General features: G+C 42.0%; 1 protein-coding gene and 1 long non-coding RNA gene across 5 annotated transcripts in view; one reads left to right on the forward strand and one right to left on the reverse strand.

Annotated features, from left to right (window-relative positions):
* The window catches only part of LOC122559321, a 108441-nt gene extending 98411 nt beyond the window's left edge, over positions 1-10030 (forward strand). Inside the window, exon 3 of the long non-coding RNA XR_006314394.1 lies at positions 9948-10030. This is a non-coding gene — a long non-coding RNA (uncharacterized LOC122559321). The remainder of the gene's footprint in view (positions 1-9947) is intronic.
* The window catches only part of ano6 (anoctamin 6), a 140607-nt gene that overhangs the window by 42002 nt on the left and 77371 nt on the right, over positions 1-21234 (reverse strand). For 3 of the 4 annotated variants that reach the window (XM_043708688.1, XM_043708689.1, XM_043708690.1), the window contains 4 exons: positions 16553-16618; positions 9461-9739; positions 6206-6316; positions 3410-3525 (listed from right to left, as the gene is read on the reverse strand). In XM_043708688.1, coding sequence (XP_043564623.1) covers positions 3410-3525; positions 6206-6316; positions 9461-9739; positions 16553-16618 — 572 coding nt within the window. Of the gene's footprint in view, positions 1-3409; positions 3526-6205; positions 6317-9460; positions 9740-9898; positions 9967-16552; positions 16619-21234 lie in introns of those variants that run through there. The other variant, XM_043708691.1, reaches the window with a different exon arrangement.

Raw genomic sequence — 21234 nt, forward strand, 5'->3', positions numbered from 1 at the left:
ATTCTCCTACATTTACCCCTTCACCTAACACTACAGGCAATTTAGCATGGCCAATTCACCTAACCTGCACATTTTTGGAATGTGGGAGGAAACTGGAGCACCCGGAGGAAACCCACGCAGAAACGGGGAGAATGTGCAAACTCCACACTAAGAATCGCCTGAGGCGGGAATTGAACCTGGGTCTCTGGCGCTGTGAGGCAGCAGTGCTAACCACTGTGCCACCGTGCTGCCCATGTACAGCATGGAAACAGACCCTTCGGTCCAACCCGTGCATGCCGACCAGATATCCCAACCCAATCTAGTCCCACCTGCCAGCACCCGGCCCATATCCCTCCAAACCCTTCCTATTCATATACCCATCCAAATGCCTCTTAAATGTTGCGATTGTATCAGCCTCTACCACTTCCTCTGACAGCTCATTCCAGACAGGTACCACCCTCTGCATGAAAAAGTTGCCCCTTAGGTCATTTTTATACCTTTCCCCTCTCACTCTAAACCTATGCCTTCTAGTTCTAGACTACCCAACCCCAGGGAAAAGACTTTATCTATTTACCCTATCCATGCCCCTCATAAATTTGTAAACCTCTATAAGGTCACCCCTCAGTCTCCGATTCTCCAGGGAAAACAGCCCCAGCCTGTTCAGCCTCTCCCTATAGCTCAAATCCTCTAACCCTGGCAACATCACTTTCAAGGAGCTATGAAGCTGCACTCCAAGATCTCTTTGTTCAGCAACAATCCCTAGGACCTTACCATTAAGTATATAAGTCCTGCTAAGATTTGCTTTCGCAAAATGCAGCACTTCACATTTATCTGAATTAAACTCCATCTGCCACTTCTCAGCCCACTGGCTGACCTGCATCCTGGGGTCTTACAGCAAGTGGTTGCCAAGATAATGGATGTCTTGGTGTAATCTTGCAACATTCAAGTAGATTGAAAAATTGCAGATGCATCACTTATGTTCTAAAGAAAAAAGACAAAGCAAGCAGGAAAATATAGACCAGTTAATGTAACATCTGTCATTTGGAGAATGTTAGAATCCTTTATAAGAATTGGTGACAAAGGCAAATGATATGTTGGTCTTCATCACACAGGATTTCAGTACAGGAACAGGGATGTCTTGTTGTAAGTGTACAGGGTCTTAGTGAGACCACACCTGGAATATTGTGTGCTGTTTTGGTCTCCTTACCTCAGAAATGAGATTAGTAAATGACATTAAAAGCAAAACATTTTCTTTGTTACTCCCATTTCCATAACCCAACACCCTAGGCAGCTCCAGCTTTTGAAGTCTAATGCCATTGGCCAGTAATAACTCTGTCCCAACTCTTCCCCTTTAAGCGAACGAACAATCTCACAATAACTGAACTCCACAGACAGCCTGGTGTTTTTGTTCCATTGACAATCGGCTTAACCATTTGGAAGATTCAAAGGCCTCACATGCCATTTGTTAAATTCAAACATCAATGTAAAATCACATTTGGATCTAAGAAAATTCATCTTAATATCCAACAAGTTTAATTGATAACAAAAACAGAAATCTGAGGAAGAGTCACTTGACCCGAAACGTTAACTCGATTTCTTTCCATTAAGGTAGATAAGTCCCCATGGCCAGATGGGACCGATCCCAGGATACTGCTGCGCTTTTCCAGCAATTTCTGTTTTTGTTTCTGATTTACAGCATCTGCAGTTCTTTTGATTTTAAGTTTAATTGACATTCTATCATGTTGCAGCAACTACAACACCCTTCATTTTTCCTGATACTTGTACATTTCTGATATCAGGGCTCCAGATAAAGTATGTCCCCTCCTGAGTTTTAGGAATTCTCTGTTTCTTACCTCACTCCTGCAGGCCAATTAAAGTCAGCCCTTGGTTTCACAAGCCCTGGGATCCAACAGGCATTACAGTTAAAATAATTTTCCCCAAATGCGCTGTTTAAATATTGTAATAAATGCTCCATTTCTCAAAAGCAGGACTGACATGGAATATAGCAGGCACAGAGGAGATTGGCACTCTCTTTTGTGTGTTTATATTGTTAATCCTCTCTGGCCCACTCTGAGTGAGTTTAAATTCTCCTTCCTCATTGAAACAGTTGCTTTTATTCACTAAGGTGGGGCAGCGTTGCTGTGAGTGTGCCTGGAGTTGAGTTCCACTCTCTGCTTTGTTCCAGATCTGAGTCATCATCTCAACAGGAAGGTGTTAAGTAGAGTCTCCCACATCTATGAACTAAAGAGGGACAAATGAGAATGCAGAAATGTATTGGTGGTCCCCAGTGGGTTCCAGGAAACATTGCTGGGAAGCTGTACAATCCTTTTGGATAGATTAGAAAAAAATCAAATACACAACTCAATCCCATACCACGAGTTTCCCATATTCTTAGTGTACTAAAATTATTTTAATTGTTAAAATTACATCAAAAATTAACTCGTCTTGAATTTTCAGGCCAACATATTTCAACTAAAGTACCTGAAATCATATGTTGGTAAATCTGGTCCCAAAACGTGATGCCATTTGATCATGAATGAACTATGGTAGAACTCACAGACTACATTTTGACTTTTTCTCCTCTCGCTCAAATTTCTGTAGGATTTTGTTTCTCTCTGCTAATGCTAAGATGTCGTATAAACGTCTGGATTTAACATGCGCTCTACACTGCACTTAATTTAACAAATAATGATGAAGCATCCTATCAGTTCAATGGATGTGCATACAATAATGGCAGATGAATCCAATCCCAGATACGTGTGCACAAGCTATTGCAACCAAATACCTCACATGTTCGGCATCACGTTTAACCTCCCCATATGGAGGTTAGTGGGCGGCACGGTGGCACAGTGGTTAGCACTGCTGCCTCGCAGCGCCAGAGACCCGGGTTCATATCCCGCCTCAGGCGACTGACTGTGTGGAGTTTGCACGTTCTCCCAGTGTCTGCGTGGGTTTCCTCCGGGTGCTCCGGTTTCCTCCCACACTCCAAAGATGTGCAAGTCAGGTGAATTGGCCATGCTAAATTGCCCGTAGTGTTAGGTAAAGGGGTAAATGTAGGGGTATGGGTGGGTTACGCTTCGGCGGGTCGGTGTGGACTTGTTGGGCCGAAGGGCCTGTTTCCACACTGTAAGTAATCTAATCTATATGGTTATCGGTACAGTGAGGTATTTGGTTGCAATAATTTGTACAAAAAAGCACAAATGACAGATTGCTCCTTCAGTTTCGAGTTCTGGTTTTCTTTCTTTATTATACAAATTCAATTTGAACAGCCTTGGAAGAGTTTCTAGTACATAACATGAATTTCAAGCTGCAATCGTGTTTGCAGAGAACAAGCAGACTTATGTTTTGTGTGCATCCATTGGGATACGCACAGCAAATGGAAATTCGAGAGATTAGCAGGTGAGTGCAGCTGAAGTATTATAAATAGTACCTGATGAGATCCAGAGGTTGCAGTTTGTAAAAGTTCTTGGGATGTGCCCACTCCTCATACAAAAGGTATCTCTCATTGGGGCATAACGGGTCTAACGATTTCTGATTGAACTTACACTGGAAGAGAGACAAGCAAATATCAGACTTCATTCATTAACCAGAATTCTTTATTTTGTTGAGTTTTTGGTCACATTCTTCTGAAATTTCCTGCATTATATCTAAGTGTACAAGAATGGAATAGGCCAGACTGTAATGTTGCACAGTAAACTTCCTTGCTGATATTTAAGGACGGATTTCAATTGACAAAAAGCTGGGAGAACACTGCTATGGGCAAATAATTCTATATTTTGTAATCAACCTGTTCAGTGATGCCTTTACACGCTTCTGCAGCGGTGGGACTTGAATTCAGGTCTCCTAGATCAGAGGTAGGGACACTACCATTGCACCAACAGAAGTTGAGTGCAGGATGCAACAGATTAGCAGTCACCTTACCTCTCGACCACCACATCACTGATTTCCCTCCCTGTGCACTGCATAATTACAAAACATAGACCTGGAGACCTGAACACCAACTAGCCACAAAAGACATGACCCTCTCTCATTAGTATCCTCACATACAGATAAGGAAGGACACCACTTCGACTGGGACAACACAGCCATCCTAGGACTAGCCAAACAAAGACATGCACGAGAATTCCTGGAAACATGGCATTCCACCCCGAACTCTATCAACAAACACATCGGGTTAGACCCCATCTACCACCCCCTGAGAAAATGAACAGGAAGTGACTTCACCACAGGAAATGACATCACCAACCTCAAGAAACCCAAACATATAAATAGAAAGCAGGAATTTTCAGCATTGCTTCGCCTGAGGCCCACTGAAGATATTACCTAGTAAGGTAACAAAACGTCTGGAAATGAACCTTCCTGCTCAGCGAGCAAACCTACATCCAAAACCTCAACCTGAGCTACAAATCTTCTCAAAACACACCTGAAACAAAAACAGAAATCACTGGCGAAACAATTCTGATGAGTCGTCACTGGACTCAAAAACATTAACTCTGCTTTCTTCATACAAATACTGCCAGACCTGCAGAGTTTCTCCAGCAATTTCTGCTCTTGCACTGTACAACTGCTTATTCACATTCGAGTGTCAGATAAAAACCATCCCTTATTATTCAGTTGACAAATTAAGAATAGATACTCAGGTCCCTGGCAGGATAGAATAACAGTATCCCAGTAGCAATCAGAATTTTTTCGAGAAGGGAGATAATGAGAGATTTATTTTGTTAAAATAAATGCCGCTAAATGTCTACAATTTAAAATAATTAAGATATCTTAGAAAGTGGCCACCATTGGGCCTTGCTCAATACACAAGACCCAGGGGATAAAAAAATACAACACACCAAGGGCTTCTAGCTATCCAAGGCCGGCAGCTCCTCATTGTTGTTAGTGCCACCGGAGGATCTCAAAGAGACACTACACCCCAAGTGAGTGATGGCAGAATAGAGATCATGGGACTGGGATTACAGGAGTGTGGGGATGGGAGAAGGGGTGATCAGAGGTAAAGTTAGCAGGTGGCTTTAAGCAGCTAGCCCCCTGCCGAATGACAGATTCCTTTATCTGACTCTAAATGCTGCTCAATGAAGGAACCAACCCTGTTTCTAGGAAAGCTGCAGTACCTGGAGACCTTCTGGAAACACAGGAGGGCTGCATCGCTTGCACCTAATCCATAAGTGCCATTACATTCTGGTAGGCTTTAATTTAACTGATTTCAACTTTTTTTTTAAATTTCAAAATTTACTTTAGTCATAAAACATATTTATACATACACACACAAACACAGTTTGGTTCTGTCCAGTAGCATATCAAGGGACAAACAAACAAACATTAGTCAATAAGACGTGGAACTGGAAAGGCAAAGCAGGTCAGGCAACATCAGAGGAGAAGGAAAGTCGACATTTTGGGTCAGGACCTTTCATCAGGACTGGGGAGGGGGAAGGTAGCTGAGAAATAAATGGGAGATGGGGCTGGGGGAAAGGTAGGTAGGATGGTGATAGGTGGTTGCAGGTTGGGATTATCGTGATTGAATGGTGGAATGGATACCTGGGGAGGAAGATGGACAGGTTAGGTCGGCTTCAAAATTTCCCCATCCCCAACCCTCCCTCTCCTCCCTGCCTCCTTGACCTGACCATCTTCCTTCCCACCTGTCTGCTCCACCCTTCCCAATCACATAACCCCCTACCTGCATCCACCTACCACCATCCCATCCAGGTTGCCCTCAGCCTCCTTCCCCACCCCCACCCCAGTCCTGAAAAAGGGTCCTGATCTGAAATGCTGACTTTTGTGTCCGATGTTGCCTGATCTGCTGTGCCTTTCCAGCTCCACTTTTTATCGACTCTGACCTCCAACATTTGCAGTCCTTAGTATCTCCAACAAGCAAACATTGGTGTTTGACTCCATCCAACAAACAAACCAAAGGCTTATTTGTACAAGGTTAGCAAGTTCCCACCTTCAGTTTAATCGCTTCACAATTTCCCACTGATGGAAGACTAACTCGTGGCCTCTCCCACAGGTGAGGTGGACTGAGCTGCATCGAACTACACTAAATGCACCCCGTACCTTTTATGTTAATAAAACTACCCCTGTTGCATCCACAAAACACATATCTAATCATCCAATACCGCTGAACATTATTACATATTTTCTTGTTATACTATTTATAAATTCACCTCATCTAGTAACTATCGGTTGGCAAGCTTCAAGCATCAATTAACATTTTATAATTACTTACATCATGGAGGGTGTAAGCTGCACTGTATGTCTTTGAGTCCAAAAGTTTGGTGATGCCAAATTTGTTTCGATTTCCTTTTTTATATTCGCAGCGGTTCAGAATATACTGGACCTGCATAAATAGATTGAAAAGTGATTAGCCATAAGAGCAGTGTTCAACTCAAAATTGTAAAGGGGTTTGGCAAACCAGCTGCAGGGCAGACGCTCCTGCAGGATGAGTGATTATAAGATGATAAAGTTCTTCATTAAGATGGAGTGTGGCGCTGGAAAAGCACTGCCAGTCAGGCAGCATCCGAGGAGATCTTATACTCGAAATGTCAACTGTCCTGCTCCTTGGATGCTGCCTGACCGGCTGTACTTTTCCAGCACCACACTTTTTGACTCTGATCTCCAGCATTTCACTTTCTCTTTCTGGGCAATTAGGGGTGGGAAATAGATGCTGGCCTTGCTGTGACACCCACATCCCATGAATGAATTTTTTAAAAAATTGTTCATTTCTGTCTGGTACAAAAATAAATTGGGAAATGTGGTCTCGCTGTGCTGAACAAGGAAAATTAAGGATAGTATTAAATCAGAGGAACGGCTATACAAAATGGCCAATTTAAAAAGCAATAGATGTGAGGATTGGGGATTTAGACTTCACAAAAGGAGGACAAAGGGATTGATTGAGTGGAGGATAACAGAGTATAACAGTAAGTTTGTGGGAAATGTGCAAACTAATTGTAAAAACTTCTATAGGCATGAGAAGAGATTCTGGTCTGGATTAGCTAGTTTGCGGACAACAAAATTTGGGGGAAGTTGTAGATAGTGAGGAATGGTGTGGATACAACACGATATAGATTAGCTGGACAGCTGGACTAAGAAATGGCAAATGGAGTTTAATCTGGACAAATACGTGATGCATTTTGGAAGTTCAAATATAAAAAGCAAGTAAGTTGTAAATTGCTGGACCCTTAGGAGGATTGATATACCGAGGGATCTTGGGATGCAAGACCACAGCTCTCTGAGTAGATACGGTGGGAAAGAAGGCACAAAGGCTTGCTTGCCTTCATCAGTCAGGACACTGAGTATGAAAGTTGCCAAGTATGTTGCAGCTGTGTAAAACCTTTAGTTAGATCACATATGGAGTATTGTGTTCTGCTCTGGTCGCCACATGATGGGACGGATGGGGAAGGTTTGGAGAAGATGCAAAAGAGGTTTGGAATGTATAGGCTTTAAAGAAATGCTGTGCAAGAAAGTTTCTCCATCAATTCCTGTTTTTGGTGAGGAAAAAACTTTGAATGCTTTTAAGAAGGAGTTTGATATAATTCTTAGGTTTAAAATGATCAAAGGGGATGGGGAGAAAGCAAGAAAAGCGTGCTGAGTTGGATGATCAACCATAATCATTTGGAATGGCAGTATGGCAGAAGGCACAAAGGATTGAATGGCCTATTCCTGTTCCTACTTTCTATGTTTGTATTTGCGAACAATTGCTCATTTTAAACCAAAAGAAGAAAGACAGTAATGAAGAAGTGCAATTCTTTTAACTTATCCCTTCAAGGAAGTCACTGTCCCCAGTTAACACTGTTTTCACAATTGGGAAAAATGGTTTAGCAATTTTATGTAACCATGCTTGATTAAAAAAAAGGACTCAATTTATTGGCCTGAAATCACTAATTTAACTTTTTAAAAAGACTAAAGCCACATTCCATTGACCTGAAATTCAGAATTAAAGATGGCTAAACATTTGTATCATTTTAGTTTCTACATTCCAAAGCATCATACAATCACTGCAGTGTGAAAGTAGGCCATTCAAACCCACGGAGTCTGCACCAACCCTCAGAAGAGCATCCCATCCAGATGGGGTGAATGTGTAAACTCCACACAGATAGCTGCCTGAAGCTGGAATCAAACTTGGGTCCCTGGTGCCGAGAGGCAGCAGGGCTAATACTGAGCCACTGTACAACTGCAAAGCATCATCAGAAACAATTGTTTGAAGGAATATAAATGAAGGCCATCTCCTACCTTAGTAGAAAGCAGCCGAACAAATACATGGCACTCAACAGGTTGGGGATATCCAATAAAACCTAAAGAAGTCATTTGACCCATCAAATCTGCTCATGGTTCATGGTTGATCCGATAATCCTCAGGTCCGGTTTCCTGCCTTTTTCCCCATACCCCTTATTCTCTTATTGATTAACAGTCTGTTTATCTCAGTCTTGAATACAGCGTGCAACCTAGCCTTGACAGCCTTCTTCAGTAAAGCATTTCAGAGACTCACTATCCTCCGAAAAAACATTCCTCCCCATCTCAGTTTTAATTGTGTGACCCCTTATTCTGCGATAGAGTCATAGTGATGTACAGCACGGAAACAGACCCTTCAGTCCAACTCTTTCATGCTGACCAGATATCCTAACCTAACCTATTCCCACCTGCCAGCACCCATCCTGTTCATATACCCATCCAGGTGCCTTTTAAATGATGATGCCATCTGCTCCCAGACTCCCCAAAAGGGGAAACAATCTCACCACATCTATCCTGCTGAGTCCCTCAGAATCTTGTAAGTTTCAATATGGTCTTCTCTCAATCTTCTAAATGTCAATGAGCATTAGCCCAGCTTATATTCAGTTCCTCTGAAGAAAATCCCTCCATACCCAGGACTAACTTTGTGAATCTTCTCTGGACTGCCCTGATATGTCAACTTTCCTTCCTTGGGTAAGGGAATCCAAACTGCTCACTGTATTCCAGTTCTGCTCTGCTTCAAGGTAAACCTGACCATACATGACTTTCACAGTCACCGTACAAAACAAAATGTTAAAAACTCATTAAATTGTTAGGAACACCTTTGGACGGCAAATAAGATGGCGTGACACAGTGGCTCATTGGTTAGCACTGCTGCCTCGGGTTTGATTCCACCCTCGGGTGACTGTCCATGTGGATTTTCATACTCTCCCCATTTCTGCGTGGGTTTCCTCCGGATGCTCAGATTTCCTCCCACGGTTCAAAGATGTGCAGGTTAGGGGGGTTACCTATGGGAAATGCAGGGTTACAAGGTTATAAGGGGGTGAGTCTGGTTGAGATGCTCTTCAAAGGGTCAGTGTGGACTCGATGGGCTGAATGGCCTGTTTCCCCACTGTAGGGATTCAGTGAAGAGGAGGATATAAAGAGAAGCTACACCTTCTCATAACACAGCTACATACATTCTGTACTTAATCAACCTCAATATATTTTAATACAGCCAAGAAGATAGCGGTAACACAGTTTGATATTATCTTACTATTCTGCTTCTTGTTGCTGGTGAGAAGAATGAATCATGATCATCCATTTGGAAACTTTTAATACGGTCCATCTCAAAAGGCGCAGTGAAATATTCAGGTTCTGGTGGAATTTTGTCTTCATCCACTGAGAAAATCTTAGTGATGCAGTTGAATGTGGAGGGTTTCTGTTTTATATCATTGGAATGTAGAGGTAGCTTGATGTGAAGGAGTTCAGCATAACGACAGAGAAGATCCCATGGTCCATGGAGTTTCAGAAAAATAAGGCTGTGATCCATAACCTATAAATATAATTTAACAATGTGAAAAAGTTTGAACAAGCACATTTTTCAATTAATACAAAAACAAAATTACATGGAGGTTTGAAATCTGAAATAAAAATGGAAAATGTTATTAACACTTAGCAGACTGCATCTGTGTAGGAAGAAACAAGATTAAACCTTGGAATCATCAACTTGAAATATTAAAACTGCTTTTCTCTTTCTATAGGTTAGTTTGCCCTGCAATATGAGCTGATGTCAGCACAGCAAGAACTAAAAAGAACCTGTGATTTCAATGAAGAATGATCCCTTCAATGTATCTCGTTAAGAAATCACAGAATTCCTACAGCACAAGCTACTACTTTGATCTGTGACCCTTTAGGTCAAATCTGGTCAAATGCCTTCTGGAAATCCATGTAAATCAACAGGCTCCCCTTTATCCACAGCACATGTTACTCCTTCAAAGGATTACAATAAATTGGTTAACCAGTAAATCTTATTCTTAACCCATACCGACTCTTTCCAATTACCTTGAGGATTTCCAATTTATTACTTCCTTAATGATCAATTCTGACAACTTTCCCATGACAGAGGTGAAGCTAACTGGCCAATAGTTCCTGTTTTCTGCTTCCCTTCCTTCTTAAATAGATAGATGATTTTTGCCAGCTTCCAATCTAATGGAGTATTCCCAACATCCAATAGGTTTTGTAAAATTAACACCAATGCATCTACACTTCATTAATCCTAGGGGCAAGTCTGATTTTCATTAATATTTTGTTTTATATATATTTTGATATATATATATAAAAAGAAAATTCCAATTTGCAGAAAAAAAAGGCTTTTAATTGTCGATTTCTGGACTTTAGAATTTGAGTAGAAAAGCAGGAGGCTGGAAGAACACAGCAAGCCAGGCAGCATCAGGAGGTGGAGAAGTCAATGTTCCGTGTATAACTCTTCTTCAGGACTGGGGGTGGGAGTAGGGGGAATTGCAGATAAATGAGGGAGAGTGCAGGGTTATGGGTGGGGAGAGGGGTGAAGTGGTGAGGTGATGATAGATGAATACAGGTGGTAGGTAGAACCTGGTAGGTCAATAGGAGGAATGAATCCAGTTGGTAGCTGGAAGGAGGGATCGGTCAGAGGGATGGAAGGAAGGAGGGGCTGGATAGGGAGTCGGGGGATGAGTGGGAATGTTGTTTGGAATTGGAAAACTCAATGTTGTGTCCTCTGAGCTGTAGGCTGCCCAGGTAGAAGATGAGGTGTTTTTCCTCCAATTTGCAGTCTGATTCACTGTGGCAATGAAGGAGCCGAGGATGGACATGTCGGAGAGGGAGTGGGAAGGGGAATTGAAATGGGCGATAACCGGGAGGTCAGGCTTGCCCTTAACTGTCTGGCTGAGATGCTCAGCAAAACGTGCCCTTTAGTTTACGTTTGGCCTCCCTGATGTAGAGCAGACCACATCGGGAGCAGTGGTAACAGTAAACTAAGTTGGAGGAGAGGCAATTGAACCTCTGTCTCACATGGAAGGACTGTTTGGGGTCCTGGATGGAGGTGAGGCCGGCAGGTTTTGCATTTTTTACAGTTGCAGGGGAAAGTACCAGGGGGTCAAGGGGGTTGGTGGGGAGGGTGGCGTAAACCAAGGATTGGCGAAGGAAATAGCCTTTTCAGAAGGCAGAGAGGGGTGGGGAGGGGAAGATGTTCTTGGTGATGGGGTCTAGTTGGAGTTGGCGGAAGTGTTTGAGAACAAGGGGGATATTGTCTTTATTATGTTGGGTTGGGGCGGAGTTTAGAGCAATAGAGCTGGGTATGGAGGTGGGGCAGTGGAAGGCTACCTGGATGGCAGAGGGGAAAAAGCACATTGTCTAAAATAGGTGGATGTCTGGGATGTTTGGGAGTGGAACATCTCCACATCAGAGCAGATGGGATGGAGATGGAGTAATTAGAAAAATGGGATGGCGTTTTGCAGGATACATGGTGGGAGGAGGTGTAGTCCAGGTAGTTACAGGAGTCTGTGGATTCATAGCAAACACCAGTCCATAAACTGTCGCTAGAGATGGAAACAGAGAGGTCAACGAAGGGGAGGGAGGTATCCGAGATAGACCAAGTGAATTTAAGGGCAGAGTGGAAATTGTTGGCAAAGTTGATGAATTGCTCCTGTTTAGGAGCAATACTTGGACATCCTACAGCCCAGAGGACACAACATTGAGCTCTCCAATATCAAATAACCTTCCCACCCATCCCTGACTCCCTTTCCAGCCCCTCCTCCATCCTTTCATCCCTCCAACCGACCCCTCCTTCCAGCTACCAACCAATTTATTCCTCCTGTTAACCTACCAGGTCGGACCTACGACCCATACTCACCTACCACCACCTCACCACTCTGCCCCTTTCCCCACCCATAACTCCTCCCCACCCCCAATATCTGCAGTTCCCCCTACCCCCCACCCCCATTCCTGAAGATTGGTTATACCCGAAATGTCGGATTTCTCAATTTCCGAATGCTGCCTGGCTTGCTGTGCTCTTCCAGCTTCCTGCTTGTCTGACCTGAATTCCAGTATCTGCAGTTTTTTTTCTCTAATTTAGCCTTTGAGTGGCAATATTTGATAAAACATTAAGGGGACCTGTACTATCAATTACTAGAGTTAGATATCTGTGCAGAGTTTAGAGTCATAGAGGAAGACTTCTATAACGCGGAAACAGACCCTTCAGTCTAACTTGTCCATGCTGACCAGATATCCTAAATTAATCTAGTCCCATTTGATAATTAACATGTAATTATAATAAATTTATGAATTTCAGGTGGGCTTTAAGTGCAAACTGCTACTTTCGTGAAGGTAACTGCTGAGCAATATGGAACGAAAGCAGCTGACCATATTTTACAATTTGCAGGGCAACACTGTCCATCAGGACTTGGTGAAAATGGCAAAACCACCAGTATTCATCATCCATACTCTAATGAAACTGCCAGTAGCTGTGAAAATCTGCACATGTGCAGAATGCCGCAGAGGTTTAGCAGTTGCTATCAATAATGCTATGCTCCTCCGTCAACTGCACTATTGATGATCCCTCAGAGTTTAATCCTGAAGCAATTAATGAACTGTCAAAAAGTTTCACTTTCACTCTGTCTTGTTGTTAATTTAAAATGTCATACTTCGTTGAATTAGAGCTTATCTCATTTTTATACAAGTAATGGAGCAATCTATAGAAAAATAGAAGCTGATATTGAATTATAAAGTAACCAAAAACTTAAGTTATATTTCCATAGTTTAGACTTTTTAAAAAAAATTATTGCTCAACACCCTCACTGGCCCTGATTATCTAATTTTATCTTTGTGGAATGTCAATTTCTTTTAATCATGATAAATTCCACACACTTTCAATTGTTTTCATGGTTGTATATGGTACTGTAACTTTCACCTTAATGATTAACAACAGTATCTGAAAGTATAAGAGTTAAAGACTTGAGTATTTTTAATTTCCTGCTTTGATGTCTGTGAGAATACCTCAGTGTTAGTAACTTTGTGTTCTGTTCACAGGCATCAGTGCTTCTAAAACTCCAGTCATCCAGATGTGAACTGGTGTCAGGAAATGGAAATTCATGCCAAGGAGATTGCTCAATGTTTTTTTGACCGTTTCCTTTGAGATTGACAGCAAGTTCTGTTACTTCACTGCTAACCACAAAATCTGGGACAAGAACATTTTGCTCACTCAACAATTATAACAGAGTGCTGCACTATTTCACAGAAATGTCTATTAGTTGGAGAAGTGTGTCTCTAACAGAGAATAAAAGTCATAAAGCAATCCACTGAAAAATAGAAGCTGATATTGAATGATAAAGTAACCAAAAGTTTAAGTTATGTTTCCATAGTTTAGACATAGAGTCTTAGAGCTGTACAGCATGGAAACCCGCCCGTGGGTCCCACTCGTCCATGTCGATCAGATATCGGAAATTAATCCAGTCCCATTTGCCAGCATTTGGACAGACCACATTTGGCGTATTGTGCACTTTTCAGGCCCATATCTCAGGAAGGATGTACTGGCCCTGGAGCATGTTCAGAGGAGGTTCACGAGAATGGTCTCAGGAATGGTATCAGGAATATATGAGGACTCCAGGTTTATACTCAATGGAGTTTACAAGGATGAGGGGGGATCTAATTGAAACATACAGAATACTGAATGGCCTGGACAGAGTGGATGTTGGGAAGATGTTTCCATTGGTAGGAGAGACTAGGATCCAAGGGCACAGCCTCAGAGTAAAGGGAAGACCTTTGATAATGGAGATAAAAAGAAACTTCTTCAGCCAGAGAGTGGGGAATCTATGGAATTCATTGCCACAGAAAGCTGTGGAGGCCGGGTCATTGGGAATATTTAAGATGGAGATAAATAGGTCTTTGAGTATCAAGGGAATCAACAGTTACAGGGAGAATGGCGTTGAGAAACTTATCAGCCATGATTGAATGGCAGAGCAGACTCGATGGGTTGAATAGCCTAATTTCTGCTCCTCTGTCTTATGGTCCATATCCATCTAAACCCTTCCTATTCATATACCCATCCAGATGCCTTTAAAAGCATTGTAATTGTACCAGCCTCAACCACTTCCTCTGGCACCTTACTCCATACATGCACCACCTTCTGAAAAATTGCTCCTTAGGTCCCTTTTAAACCTTTCCCTCATAAGAATGGAAATATATTGCGAGTGCTAATTGTAACAAATAGCAAGAAATAATGTGGCTTCCAGTGATATGTTTAATCATTAGAAGTAAATATAAATGAAAACAAAAATGAAGGCTTTTTATATCAAGAGTGCAATCTCCCATCGCATTAATTGTAATAAGTTGAAAAATTTATTTTTCTATTAAATGATTAATTAACATCACGCGATGAGGGAAGTGTTGAAGGAAGTGTACATTCACTGTGTGTGAAAGCAGAAGATAGTTAATAGATCATCATAAAGTTACTGCCAATAGTATATTGAATATCATATATAGTGTCCTATACGCATTTTTGGTCATGATGTAATATTTCCCTTCTTTGCACCATTCATACTGTCCACTTCTACTTTTTTTCCATTTCTTTTTAGCAGTTTCTCTGCTGTTTGATGCCTGGCTTTTCCATGTTTATTTCACAATATTGTTTTGCTCCTAGCAGACTAACTGGATTGGATTTTGAAATCTGCAATGAGGCAGGGCAGGTCACTGCTGCCCACAATAGTTTAGCAATCTCTCTGGCGTGCACTGCTCCTTCTCATTGGCATTTAAATCCAGCACATGGTCAAGGGGATCTCCAGGTGTTCAGCAGCAGAGATGTTTATGTTGGCAGGAAGAATTAAGTATTACTTAAATGGAAAATGATTGCAGGTTCTGAGATGCAGAGAGCAAGCTAGGTGTTCTCCTGCATGACTCTCTAACAGTTAATATGCTTATGTAGCAGTAACTAAGGAGGCTAATGGAATGCTATCCTTTATTGTACAGGAAGTGATCATTAAGTAAGGATGGTATACGGCAGTTATACAATTGATGAGATGTGATTGAGGGCATTGATGATACTGTGTGCAGTTCTGTTCTCCTAGTTTAAGGTACAGTGCAGACTGTTCAGGGAAGATTTACTGGTTTGACATCTGGAATGAAAGGGTGCTTTAAGACGAAAGGTTGGACAGGCTGGGCTTGTTTCCAAGGGGGGTTTGGAAAGGTGAGGAGTGACCAGACTGAAATACGTAAACTCCTGAATGGCCTTGTTAAGGTGGGAGTGGAAAGGGTGTTATCTCTTGTGGTGAGCCTAGAGCTACTGTTTAAAGATTAGAGATTGCTCTTTTGGAACAGTCTTCCCTACCAATGGAAACATCTTCACAACATCCACTCTGTCCAGGTTTATTTTCATTAGAAAAAAGGAGATTGAGGGGGGACCTGATTGAGGTTTACAAAATCATGAAGAGTATAGACAGGGGGGATAGAGACAAGCATTTTCCGAAGGTTAAAGGATTCAATAATGAGAGGTCACGCTTTCAAGGTGAGGGGTGGAAAGTTTAAGGGGGATACATGCGACAAGTACTTCACACAGAGGGTGGTGGGTGTTTGGAACGGGTCGCCAGCAGAGGTGGTAGAGGCAGGCACGGTAGATTCATTTAAGATGTGTCTGGACAGATGCATGAGTAGGTGGGGAGCAGAGAGATAAAAATGCCTAGGAATTGACTGACAGGTTTAGACAGTACATTTGGATCGGATCAGGCTTGGAGGGCTGAAGGGCCTGTTCCTGGGCTGTAAATTTTCTTTAAGTCTGTTCTTTGTTCTTAGAGGGAATAGGTTTAGGGTTAGAGGGGAAAGATATAAAAGAGACATAACTTTTTCACACAGAGGGTGATGCATGAATGGAATGAGCTGCCAAAGGTTGTGGTGGAGGCTGGTACAATTACAGCATTTAAAAGGCATCTGGATGGGTATATGAATAGTAAGGATTTGGAGGGATATGGGCCAGGTGCTGGCAAATGAGACTAAATTGGGTTGGGATAGCTGGTCAGCATGGATGAGTAGGACCGAAGGGTCTGATTCCATGCTGTACATCTCTATGATTTTAATTATGCCACACTAACGATGTTGCTTTTAGCTGAGGTATGGACTAGAAACAGATGGAAATTGCTAAAGGAAAATGATTAAGAACAAACTCGTGTTTGGTTGCACAGAATATATGACACAAGAATAAAGTGCAGTTTTAACCTTTTATTATTGAAGAGGCTTGAAGTTAAAAATTGGACCCTGGATGAGTGATTACAATAACTTGGACCAGATTTCTGCAACATAAACTTATCAATGGAAAGTACATAAAAGTCAAATGAGTACTCACTGATTTTGTCGCTTCAATCTGTATGCCTTCTTTCATTAAGTTTTCTTGAAAAAATGCTCTTTTTCTCTGCGTACCAAATAAAGAATATTTAAAAAAGAGATTTAAAGAAATATAACATTCTTAACAGATTCCAGACTGGACTGCACATTTAGGTTCAGTTTTAAAAAGGTTACAATCAATTTCTATCTTTGCACATACCTGGGCAACAAGGTAGAAAATAAAAATATATTGTCCTATTCTGAAGAACAAAATTTCAGATGCTTTTAATGAAGTCACTCCTCATACTCAATACTGTTCCAGTGCCCAGGACCAGAATGTGAGAAGGAAGTGTCTCTAGCTGTTGTTCCTGGAAGCCCCAGCTTTGGAGCTGAAAAGGCAACTGGAGACACTGTGGAACATCCATGAGGATGAGAGACTATAGTGGATAGCATGTACAGAGAGGTGGCTACTCCACAGGTTTAGACCCCAGAGGCAGGGAGGGAATGAATGACCACCAGGCACTGAAGCAGGACTAGAAGCCAATATAGGGGCCCCCTGCAAAACAGATTTACCGTTTTGGTTCAGTTGGGGAGAATGACCTCTTGAGGAAAGTAGCAATAGCAAAATTTGTTGCATCACGATTGGCTCTGCTGCACAGGACAGGAGGAATACGTCTACCTGTACAGGGAGACGGAAAAGAGGGAAACAAGTGGTTAGCACTGCTGCCTCACAGCGCCAGAGTCCTGGGTTCAATTCCCGCCTCAGGCGACTGACTGTGCGGAGTTTGTCCGTTCTCCCCGTGTCTGCGTGGGTTTCCTCCGGGTGCTCCGGTTTCCTCCCACAGTCCAAAGATGTGCAGGTCAGGTGAATTGGCCATGCTAAATTGCCCGTAGTGTTAGGTAAAGGGTAAATGTAGGGGTATGGGTGGGTTGCGCTTCGGCGGGGCGGTGTGGACTTGTTGGGCCGAAGGGCCTGTTTCCACACTGTAAGTAATCTAATCTAATCTAATCTAAATGTCAAAAAACAAGAGAATGGTAAAGAAGAAAAGTGATAGGCAGAGAATTCAAGGGCAATTGTAGAAAAGTAATTTATTGTCACATGTACTTTTACAAAAAAGAAGAAAAAAAATTATAAGTCGCCATACTACAGCACCTAAATTAATAACTGAAGTCATAAATAAAAAGAAAAAATGTAAAAGATCACCAGGTCCATTAATGGCTCATGGATTTGGGAATCGCTGGAAAATTGGGCTGAGATGAGACCTCCATTCCAGAACTAGACCTCCACACTGAGTGGCTGGAATACCTAGAAGTCACCCAAGAACTCCACACCGGGACAAGACCACCATGCCAGGTTGAGACTGCTACACCCAGGATGACCCCCACCAGGTGCCAGGCCTGTACCGCCTCTCTGGGCTGCTGGAAGCCATCTCGTCACTGGGCCTGGGCCAGGAGAAGAGGACTCTGCCAAAGTTAGGCAGGAGGTCAGGTGCCATAATAAATGGAAACATTTAAGAAATTGCAATGATTGTTCATTTCTCAGTGATGCAAAAATCAAACAGGAAAAGTTGCCTGGCCATGACTAATAAAGGAAATTAGGGATATTATTAGATCCAAGAAAGGGTGGTAAAAGTTGACCAAAATAGAAAAAGCAGCTGATCTGAGCAGTTGATTTGGCAAAGGAGGATAGAGGTGGAAAATAGAGCATGTGGGAAACGTGCAAACCCATTTGAAAAGCGATTGTCGGTTTCTGAAGAGAAAAAGATTAATGAAGACAAATGTAAATTCTTTACAATCAGACACAGGGAAAGCTATAACGGGGAACAAAGTGATGGCAAACCAATTAAGTACATATTTCGCTTTTGGCTTCACAAAACAGGACACAAATAGCATCCCTAAAATGTTTGGAAACATATGCTCTAGAGAGAAAGAGAGAGGAGGCAGTTAGTGACTAGTGGAGTTCTGCAGGGTCAGTGTTGGGACCATAACTATTCACATGATACATTAATGATTGGATGAATGAATTGAGGGTATTGTTGATAAGTTTGCAGATGAAAAAGATTGTTAGAGGGACAGGTACTGTTGAGGAAGCAGAAGAACCTAGACAGGCTAGTATAGTAGAGGAAGTGCCAGACAGAATAAAATGTGGGTAAGTGCGAGGTGATGCACCTTGGCAGGACGAATAAAGGTGTAAACTATTTTCTAAATGGAGAAAGGCTTTGGAAATCTGAAGTACAAACGGAACCGGGAGTCCTTGTTCAGGACTCTCTTAAGGTTAATATGCTGGTTCATTTGGCAGTAAGGAAGACAAATGCAATGTTAGCATTCATTTCGAGAGGGCTAGAATACAAGAGACGAGGCAGATAGATTTTTGACTGGTAAGGGCGTCAGGGTTACTGAGTGGAGGCAGGAGAATGGTATTGAGAAACCTAACAGCCATGATTGAATGGTGGATGGACCAAATGGTTTAATGCTGCTCCTGTATCTTTTGGTCTTCAGTGAAAAAAATCAGTATTAGTATGGAAATGGTATTGGAGATATTGATAGGAATAAAGGCCAATAAATCCCCAGGGCCCAAAAGTCTATATCCAAGAGTATTTAAGGAAGTGGCCGTAGACATAGTGGGTGCATTGCTAGGTCATTTTACAAGATTTTATAAACTCCAGATCAGTGGCAGTTAATATAACCCCACTACCTAAAAAGAGAGTGAAAACAGGAAATTACATATTAGTTAGCTTGACATTGGTAGTTCGGAAAATACTAGAGTCGATTATAAAAGATTTAAATGGAAAATGGTGTCAGGATTGGACAGAATGTTTTCAATAAGGTTCCACATAAGAAGTTAGCATGTCAAATTAAATCACATGGGGTGGAAGGTAGTGTACAGACATGGCGGATAGGGAACAAAGAGCAGGCAGTGACTTGTGGGATACCGCAGAGACCAGTGCTAGAACCCCAGTTATCCACAAAATACATTAATCATTTAGATGAGGAAACTAGATGTAATATCTCCAAAGTTTTTAGATGACACAAAATTGGGTGGGTGGGCAAAATGTGAGAAGGATGTAGGGATGCTTTAACTGTGACTTGGATAAGTACAGTGGGCAAATGGCTGTCAGATGAAGTGTAATGTGGGTAAACTTGAGGTTATCCACTTTGGTAGGAAAAAAGAGGAAGGCAGGCTATTATCTAAAATGTGACAGGAAATTTGGAAAGGAGAAGATGCAATGAGACCCGGGTGTCCTCGTACATCACTCACTGAAAATAAACGTACAAGTGCAGCAGGCAGTGAAGAATACAAAAGGTATGTTGGCCTTATAGCAAGAGGATTTGAGTACAGGAGCAGGAACCATTTCCTGATGTAGGGCTTATGCCCAAAACATCGACACTCCTGATCCTCGGATGCTGCCTAGTCTGCTGTGGTTTTCCAGTGCCACACTTTTTGACTCTGATCTCCAGCATCTGCAGTCCTGACTTGCTCCCACAGGAGCAGGGATGCCTTGCTGCAATTATACTGGGCCTTGGTGAGACTACACCTGGAATATTGTATGGAGTTCGGTCTCCTTATCTGAGGAAGGAAGTTCTGGCTATGGAGGGACTACAACCAAGTGTTTACCGGATTGAAACATGGGACAGCAAGAAGAGACACTGGATCGATTAAGACTATATTCACTGGAGTTTAGGAGAATGTGGGGTGATCTCATAGAAACCTATAAAATTCTAACAGGATGTTCCTGATGGCAGGCGAGTTCAGAACCAAGGGTCACAATCTAAGGATGTGGGGTAAATTGGACCGAGATGAAGATAAATTTCTTCACCCAATGAGTAGTGAGCCTGTGGAAATCTCTGCCACAGAAAGTGGTTGAGGCCAAACCATGAAATGTTTTCAAGAAGTGGTTAGATATGATTCTTAGGGCTAAAGGAACCCAAAGGATATGGGAAGAAAGTGGGAACAGGGTACTGAGTTGGATGATCAGGCAATGTTGAAACTGGCTCGAAAGGCCAAATGCCTACTTCTGTTTCTAAACCATGCTGTCTCTTTCCAATTATCTGGTGGTTTTTTTGAAATGCTCAGGTACAATCTCTTTAAGGATCAATTCTCACATCAATATTCAAATCTTACTGCACCAGCATGACTTCAAATGTAAAGAAATAGCAGATCTTCCTTACTACTTCAGTGACAGCCTGCTCATTTTTAAGAGAAGTCACTCTAAAAATGAGGAAGTACAAAGCCAACAATTCACAATCTGGAAATTAGGTGAACCTTTGTTGGTTCCTTAATAAATATTTCAATCAATTTAAATATGCAAGCAAAGGAAAAATTGTGCAAAAAAATTTGAACACTTCTCCAATATTTCTAACACTGAACACAATCCCCACATCATTATCATTAATTTAACATTGGAATTGGGCAGTAGGAGAGTATTTTTCTTGTTAGTTCCTGGAGTGATGTTCCAGAGAGCAGAATGGCCCAGTACTTATGAGTTTATTACTTTGACCAAGTGACAGCTCCCCAGGAGTATCACAAGCCCCAATGCTTTGAAAATTCTCAGTCTATGTTGACTAACTCTGGTTGGAAGAAAGCACACACCGCAAAACTCCCCACAGCTAGGAGAATCCTGGCCATTATTGTTCCAAGAGTTAAGAGAACAAATTTCTGAGATTATACAGTCCAGTGCCTATACATTCCAACTTAATGAGATC

Source organism: Chiloscyllium plagiosum, chromosome 19 (genome assembly GCF_004010195.1).
Source record: "Chiloscyllium plagiosum isolate BGI_BamShark_2017 chromosome 19, ASM401019v2, whole genome shotgun sequence".
Classification (NCBI taxonomy): Eukaryota; Metazoa; Chordata; class Chondrichthyes; order Orectolobiformes; family Hemiscylliidae; genus Chiloscyllium; species Chiloscyllium plagiosum.